This window comes from Mastomys coucha, unplaced genomic scaffold, assembly GCF_008632895.1.
Source record: "Mastomys coucha isolate ucsf_1 unplaced genomic scaffold, UCSF_Mcou_1 pScaffold6, whole genome shotgun sequence".
In the NCBI taxonomy this organism is placed as follows: domain Eukaryota; kingdom Metazoa; phylum Chordata; class Mammalia; order Rodentia; family Muridae; genus Mastomys; species Mastomys coucha.
Genome location: NW_022196912.1, coordinates 93,098,724 through 93,107,583, shown reverse-complemented (window position 1 = coordinate 93,107,583; position 8,860 = coordinate 93,098,724). Strand labels below are relative to the sequence as shown.

At 41.9% G+C, this 8,860-nt stretch overlaps 1 protein-coding gene across 1 annotated transcript; it reads right to left on the bottom strand.

The window, feature by feature from the left end:
- Positions 1-338: 338 nt before the first annotated feature.
- On the bottom strand, positions 339-859 carry LOC116080103 (40S ribosomal protein S11-like). Its single transcript, XM_031356359.1, has one exon. It carries the CDS (start codon positions 851-853, stop codon positions 380-382), a length of 474 nt encoding a protein of 157 aa, XP_031212219.1. The 5' UTR covers positions 854-859; the 3' UTR covers positions 339-379.
- Positions 860-8,860: the final 8,001 nt, after the last annotated feature.

Sequence of the window (8,860 nt, the reverse complement as noted above, 5' to 3'; positions counted from 1 at the left end):
ACCCGATTTCTGAAATGTTTTCATATGTAAGAGAAGACTTCTCTGGCAAGGACATGGCAATGTTTGGCAACATCCTCATTGCAAAATAAATCTGGGCTCATGCGTAACCTTGAGTCTACACAGGTCATCATCTGTTGTCATATTAAGTTCTGCTGGAGACAAACGTTTCATATATTATTGCTTTTTGCCTGGCTCTTGGCCTTGGAGAGAGCATGAAGAAAGATCTTTAATTGCATGCCCCTTCGTTGCAATGCTGAGTCTGCTGTGAGTCTACACCCGGCCCCATCCTGTTGTGCTTGCTCTTTTCTTTTCTTTTTTTTCTTTTTTTTGTAAGTTGGAAAATAACTTTATTTGTTCTAGGGCACTGGCCAGAGTCCCCTTAGAACTTCTGAAACTGCTTCTTGGTGCCAGCAGCCTTGGTGACCTTGAGCACATTGAATCGAACAGTCTTGCTCAGGGGCCTGCACTCTCCAACAGTAACAATGTCTCCAATCTGTACATCCCTGAAACAGGGGGACAGGTGTACAGACATGTTCTTGTGACACTTCTCAAATCGATTGTATTTCCGGATGTAATGGAGATAGTCCCAGCGGATGACAATGGTCCTTTGCATCTTCATCTTTGTCACCACACCAGACAGGATCCGACCTCGGATGGAGACATTTCCAGTGAAGGGGCATTTCTTGTCTATGTAGGTGCCTTCGATGGCCTCTTTGGGCGTCTTGAAGCCTAGACCGATGTTTTTGTAGTACCGAGGTTTTTCCTTGCCGGTTTCTCCCAGCAAAACACGCTTCTTGTTTTGAAAGATTGTAGGCTGCTTTTGGTAAGCACGCTCTGTCTGAATGTCCGCCATCTTCCCGGCAGCCTGAGAAAAGGCGTGCTTGCTCTTTTCTAAAGACAACCTTGCATGTCTTTGTCCCTATGATATTTCTTGTCTTGCACATGTCATCTGTGATCAGGAAAAAAAAAAGTCCTCTGCATTCACTTGCCATTCAAAAGCAGGTAAAATGGTTAAAAGTCTCTCCTTTTATTCTTCTTGGAACATCTACTACCCTCAAGACAGTCTTTTTTTTTTTTTTGGTTTTTGGTTTTTGGTTTTTCGAGACAGGGTTTCTCTGTGTAGCCCTGGCTGTCCTATAGACCAGGCTAGCCTCAAACTCAGAAATCTGCCTCCCTCTGCCTCCCAAGTGCTGGCATGCACCACCACTGCGTGGTGAGACCATCTTTATACAAACCTCACTACTTTCCCACAGCTCTGCAGGAGAAAGGGCTCTACAAGAAACCGTGTAAAATGACTGGCGTGCTCTTACTCCTAAGGCCCTCCTGTTTTATTCTGTCATTTATAGATGCATGGTTCGTCACTTCTGAATGTGAGTGGAGATCAGGTCTAATTATACATCGTGTAATATCATTGCCAGCATTCAATGTGTTGTCTTTTATAAGGAGTAAGAACAGTGAAAGTATTTTTGGCACTAGTTGGGCACATGTGATGAAAAACGGAAGAAGGAAGCAACGTTTTTCTTGAGTCTTAAAAGGCCATGAAGTACTCATGGATCCAGGTTTTTCCTCTCATTTGTATCCCCTTTCCCCCCTCTCCTACTTTGTGTATAACTTGGTTTATTTCAACACAAAGAAGAAAATTCTGTTTCCATTTGTGTAGATTCTCCTGGGTGTGGACAGAAGGTGTTCCTTCTAGAAGCTTTGATAGAGACATCCTTTAATGAGCTCTTTGGCCATCTTCAATTATTAGAGATGTTTCCAGACACCCTCAAATGAGCATACTCAGCAGAAGCAGCCTTTAGACTTATTGTGCCTTCCACCCAGGGAAACCATTAACCACGCTCTTTCACCTCTTCCATAAAATCAGATCCCGTCTCTGGCCTGAGCTTGATGAACTGATATTAGTTCTCTAAACTTGCTTACTCATTGATTCATTTAGTTTAATTTTTGCTCAAATGAGGCAGGTACTGCTAATTGCTGAAGTTGACTGAAAGAAACAAAATACAAATTCAGTAACTCTTCAGAGGCCCATGGCGTTGGCAGAGTGTGAAGAGCAGGGGAACAGGATTTCTCACAAACCCATCTCTTCCTGCTGCCCATGTCTTTGTTTCTCCAAACACAGTTAACAAACTCCAGTGTTGATCGGCTGCATCTCGGAGCTGGGACAAGGACTGCCAGGCTGTGCTGGTGTGGTGGGAAAGGAGACATGATCCACTGAGCAGCAGGAAGATAAATGTTTATTTCGAAGTTCACCAATGAAAAGCCCAATAGCATGAGACTGCATCTGAGTTAAACTGAGGAGGGGGAAAAAGTACAGATAGGAAATATCAAGTGTAGTTATAAACCTTTTACTTAAAATGATCTCTTTTGAACATCTTACTCATGCTGCTAGATGACGAGACATAATAATGGAGGAGTTTCTGATTCAGGACATTTCCTGGAAAAGAAACAAACCAGGTCACACACTGCCAAATAATTTTCTAAACAGTATATTGGCAAGGGTTTTTTTTTTTTTTTATCTAGATGGTAGAAGAATGATAACATTTAAGCAGCCTAGAGCCCTTGACAATGATCTAACTGATAACAGAATTCACACAAAGGTCTGGGAAGGAGAGATGGCTGTGAAAGGGTTGGCTGGGAAAGCATTTGGGAGGAGATAATGAGAAGGACTATCAGATGCCCACATGGGTATTCCTATATAGAGCATCTCTCGGGATCCCTGAAAGGGAGGCCTGGTTATCTCCATTTTATAGATTGTCCAACAGACTATCAGAGAAAAACCAGCTCTTTTTTCAAGGCTTTCTTGTTCACCAGTGGCAGATTTGCACTAGTCAATCAAATCCTTTCCTCAGTGCCCCTTTGCCCTGGACTGGTCCAGAAAGATGGATGCAATTTATCTATAAAGTCGGGAAGGTTGGGGAGAGCTTTGGAGCTTGGGGTGCAGCCAAGGAGAGAGTAAAGTGACTAAACACGATTCCTCCCCTTGAAGCCCACCCTGCAGTAATGTCTGTGAAGAGGGGGCCACTGTAGACATGATCACCCAGCCTATATTCATAGGGCCAAGCCTCCTGACGCCAAATTAATGCTCTTTTCACTATGCTTTAGCAATAAAATATTTTATTCCGCAGTTGGAATAAAAGATAATAGGTCTTAAAATGTGAAAGCATAACACACTGTGAATCAGTTTGTTAATGTATGAGAGGACCGTGGGGGAGAAGTGCTTAAAGGCCAGGCCCTTGAGGTATCATTCAAAAATCACATTTATTCCCTGCTTCTACCCCAGGATGTGTGCTCTCTCCTCCCCACCATAAGTGGGTGCATTGGTACACAAATGGAGCCTTCTAGGAGGTACCAAGGACTCCTTTTGACACAACTGGAGCGCCTTCTAGGAGGTACCAAAGACTCCTTTTGACGGACAGCTTGCTCTGTAAAGTCAGGGCTAGTTGTGTTAGCTTTCTCTATCTTATCATTAGCAACTTTGTTTTCCATTTTCCAACTCCTGAACAGCCCCCTCCCTGCACTTCCCCTTCCAGGCTTGCTAAGCCAGTTTGTGGATGTGTCCCTACCACATGATTCTCGCTGAGGTGAAGTTTTGTCACCCTGTCTAGGCTTGGTGTCAACTAGTTCAGTTGTGTCTGGTCCTGAGTTTCTCCCATTCCTGAGCACTGTCTTAATTCCATGGACTCTCTTCCAACTCTGAACAACCTCTGTCTCCCAGGAGCTTCCCAGATATGGCTTTTACAAGGGTCTAATGTTTCCTTCTTAGTCCTACTGTAATTAACCTGGGACCCTGCCATTTTTGCTTCGGCCTGGCTCAGTCATTCCTTCCTGCTGGTAATGACTTAAACCCGTATTGTAGTGCAATTCCTGGCAAAATGTCCAATGGAAGGTTCATGACCTTTCCTAGTGCTCACATGTTGCCAGACCAATCCGTTACTTTCATCGGGAATATAAATTTTATACAGATTGACCCCAGGATAAGAAGTGGTTGGAGGTCATTACCTTCAGTGGCTCTTCACTAGTCTTCGGCACGTCAGGCTATTTATTGTCCATGTGTTAATATTGGTGCATACTGAAAATAAAGGTTTTGGACAAACAGTATGGTAAACTCAGTAAAAGTCATTAGTTTCTTGGGAAAATGATGCTGCAGGAACTCTAGAGGTGATAGGTTTACCAATACCAACTAATACATGTGAGATCACAAATAGAGCAGACTCAGAATGTTCAGTCACGTAACCATGGGCAGAGCTCATTAGTCACCAGATCTTACCTGGAACTCATCCCTGCCAATCCCCAACAAAATGCTCTGAGAAGATCTATTTTCACAGTTGTTCTGGAAGCCATGTCTGCCACCATAGAGATTCTCCTGGCTGGGATGGGAGGCTAGTCAGTGAAGGTGTGCATGCAGGAGAGGAGAGAGCTTTTCCCATTATAAAGAATAACAAAGGTTCCATTTACTGAATCCAGAAAGCATGGTTGTCTGTAGATCTGGGTTTGAGACGCTGTGTAGTATGGGTAATTTATGGGCTGTTGAGGGTCAAGAACAAACTCCTCTTTTTTTCAGAATGAAGTTGAAAAGCAACTTATAACCTTTCAATGCACTTAAAGTCTCAGTGATTTTTCAGAACTTCCAACTATGGCCATACTTTCTATAGGTAGCCTGTGTCTAAACAGGAAATGGGTACCAGCACAGGTGACCTGCTCATTTTGGCCTTGCACTCATGATTTTGCCTAGAGGTACATATAGCCTCAAAGGGCCAGTCAGCTTCTTTTCCCTTAGCAGTCTGGGCAGACTTCCCGGGCTGGGAGAAGACTGCTGACTTACATCAGACATAAATGAATCAATACAAACCAATTCCTTCACAAAAGCAAACCTAATTAGTCACACTGCTGCTGCTAGAATCAACGACTTCTCTATCCTAGCGGCTAACGTATTCCAATTCCTGCATACAACTCATTCTGACTTCTATTAATGAAAAACACATGTCCACTTTGTTATTGTCAAGTTTCTAAGCCTTGCCAAGTTTGTTTTATAAAATACAACCAGTAATAGAAACTTTATTATGGTCTTAGAAGAGTTTCCATAGTTTGGGGAAAAGTCAGGCTGTGTGTTAGGAGATAGAATTCCCAGAGGGTTATGATGTCATCCCAGGGAGTGTCTTGCTTGTCTGCTTTGCTAAAGGGAGGCGTAGAAGTCCTGGCTGGAAGCAAGGAAACCCTGGGAAGCATTGCAACCAAATACACTCTAGTTAGAACATGCAGTTCCCATATGCCTTTCCTCCTATGTGTGTCACTGCAGGGCACAAAGTGACACCAGTTACGTGAAATGGGAGTGGAATATCTATGGCAGGCGTTTCTGCAGAGAGCTGAGTGCATGGGTTTGCAGTCAAGCTGACCAGGTTCACAGCCTTGTTCTGTCACAAGATACATGAACAGCCTCAGATAGGTGCACATGCATGTGTGTGTGTGTGTGTGTGTGTGTGTGTGTGTGAACATGAAACCATCACTTTTGAATATCTTCCTCAATAGTTCTTCACCTTGCTTTTTGAAGCAGGGTCTCTCACTGAACCTAGACTGTTGATTTTCCACTCTGTCTGCCCTTTAAATCCTAAAGAGTTTCTTGTCTCTTCTCCTCAGAGCTGAGATTACAGTAATGCACCACTGTATCTGGCTTTTTCCATTGGCGCTGAGGTCTCCCATTAACTCGGGCTTGCACAATAGGCACTTTATTGACTGAGAAATCTCTCCCACCCCTACTTTACTCTTCAAGCTTCCATTTCCTTACCTGCAAAAGGAATGCGGTTAACTCTATATTTCCTGGGATCTAGAATGTCACCATTGTTCTATGTACAATTAAGGTAGAAATATTGCTGATGATTAAATTATGATAACATTGATTGTAAAACTAATCAACCTTAGAGATGTTAGAATATAAAAAGAATAAAGCCCACAGCATATTGGTGTTACGGGAACAGCAGTCACTCATGGTGCCGATGTGAAGTGAGGTAATTCGCACACATGCCTACCATTCTGTCTGCCTCTCAGTAAATGCTAATAAATGATTACTACAATTCCTGTTGGCAGAAGGTGGTGATTTGGGTAATTTCAGCAAATCATTTAACCCTCTGTGGTTTATTTTCTTCATCTTTAAGATGACTGGGTAACCATATGGTCCTGCCACCCAGAATTAGGAAGAAAAACTAATTAAGGAACATTTTTAGGCTCTTAGCAATTCTAACTGGGAGGCACTGTCAACTGCTTCGGTTACCCACCTTCCATGTCTGAGAACTGAGAGGGAACACAGTCTGTGTGTTTCTTTCTGACTCGAAGCATTTGTCTTTCTATTGTAATTATTGAAAAATATTTAAAATTTTGCTCTAGCCTCAATGAAACTGATTTTTCATTAATTGTTTGTTTAAAAATTTTATCTTAATGCACCCCTTGTGGGGTAAGCCTAAAGAATAATAATTGGTTGAAATATTCATCAGATGTGTGAACCTCTACAAATCTGAAATGACTGATGGGGTTAATCTCCATTGTATCGGTTGAGTGATAAAGAAGGAATAGGTTTCAAGTTATTATCAATATGTGTTAAATGCAAGGGAGCTTGATGTGGCGGCACACCCTGCAGCCCTAGCATTTGGGATGTAGAAGCAGGAGTTCAAACCTGTCTTGAACTATACAGTAAGTTTGGACCACATGAGATCCTATCTCAATAAAACCTCAAAGTCAGCAATTGCGCACACACATGTACCCATACATGTATGTTCATGTAAGAGATTCATTTACAACAAGTCTCAGGCACTGGTTTCACAGAATCCTATGTTAGATGTCCCTTGGATGGCAAAACTATTTAACTTTCAGTCGTTGAGTCTTTAGTATGAATTGGTTAAAGAGATGCCAAGAAGTTTAATATGAAAGTTTTGCCTTTTAAAAATACCTATTCCAACAAGAAATAACAACACATTGTTTACTACAGAGGTGACATAGGAGTTCCTAACAAGCACAGCCAGTTTTACCTGGCTAAGCAAAGGAAGGCTTTAAAGGTTGTGATTTTAAAGCCGAGAGGCTGGGAAAATATATTGCCTGCGTAGAGAACTATGTTTGCAAAGCCGTGTAATATTTCATGAAGAACCATGATAACGGTGCAGTGCCCATTGTGTGTGTATATATGATGAGATGGGGTCAGGCACACACTGCTTATGTGTTTATTGTGATCCTTGTCATTTTAATTCTCAAACTGTAAGTTGTTTGTAGCAGAAGTAGCTACTTTTCTATGTCAGTGACTCTGAGGCACTTCTGAATTCAGTAGTGGTCACATTTGGCATACCCCATGGGCTGATGAAGCCATGGACCGCAGCTAACCTCTGAAATGGTTTCCCTGTATTAAATGGAATATCTTTCTCCCCCAGATTTTGTGTGGGAGGCTTACACATTTGGTTTGGTAATGAGTTTGCTTTTTGAGCCAAAGAAGAGAAGAGAATGAAGGAAGAGAGAAGGCGTGAGAGGCAATCATAGAAACTTGGAGGTTCAGATCCTCCAAAATGAAAAAAAAAAAAAGGAGCCTTCATTTCCACAGAAACAAGAGAGAAACAACTAACAATCTCAAAGCTCATTACGATTTAACTTTGAGATAGCACAAAATGACAGTAATGTGACTGCCGAAGCCTGTTCGAGCCATCAGCAGGACAAAGGAGTAGAAATGGAGCGTATTTGAAGCAGCAGGGAGATAACCTCCTCTGTTGCCGGCTGTGCATGCATTAGTGCAAGTATGTACTGTTAGACGCTACCCATTCTCAGGCTGTGCATACATTAGTGCAAGTATGTACTGTTAGATGCTACCCATTCTCAGGCTGTGCATACATTAGTGCAAGTATGTACTGTTAGACGCTACCCATTCTCAGGCTGTGCATACATTAGTGCAAGTATGTACTGTTAGATGCTACCCATTCTCACTAAAACGGCCATCTCCCTTTCTGTGGCAAGTGATTGAAAAATTTTTGTTGTGTATTTTCTTGAACAAACTTCTTGGAACCTCTTAAGACTCTGGCTTTCTGAGGAAGAATGCAAACTGATGTTGATGGTGGCGTTAGAATGGGGTGGGGATTGGTGGGGGATGGTGGGGAGTGATGGGCTGAAGGGACACGCTGCCTTGCAAGGCTCGAAGAGTTGGAGCTCATTTAGGTTTTTTTTTTCCCCTGAAGAGAACATTTCCTTTTGTTCAGGGTGTCATAGACAAATGGAAACTAGAAGAGTCTGCATGCTCCATTTTCATCACTACAAGTCTGTTATTATTAAGATGATTGCTAGTGCCATCTTTCTTTCAGTTTTCTATCTAAGAAGTAAAAATTATCCTAAGCAACACATTGTGAGACCAAAGTCTGACTGGAAGTGCCAGACATCGGCGTTTGTCTATATTATTTCAGAAGCTGGGAATATTATAGTTTAATCTTGAGTACCAGAAGAAGACATTAGCCTTCAAAATCATTTCACTCAACTCTTTCAATGTACGCCATCTTAAGAAAGGAGTTTTAAAGGCATCAATGGTTCTGAAAAGGTTTTAAATTTTAAACCAACAAAAATTGGTTCATTAAAAAGCACTTCAGAGTGACATCCAGAGTCAAGTGCAGAGTCACAATTTACAAATGTCACACAGTTAGCTCAGGCCGACTTGAATTCAAATGAGGGCATGGAGCCCTGGAGGACACACAGAGGAAAGTAGCTGCGCTCTTCATCTTTCTTTTTTTTATTTTATTTTATTTTATTTATTTTTTTTTCTTTATTTATATGCAAATTTCTCCATTCCCAGTTTCCCCTCCAAAAAACAATAAAACAAACAAAAACAAACCCCTGTTGCCTC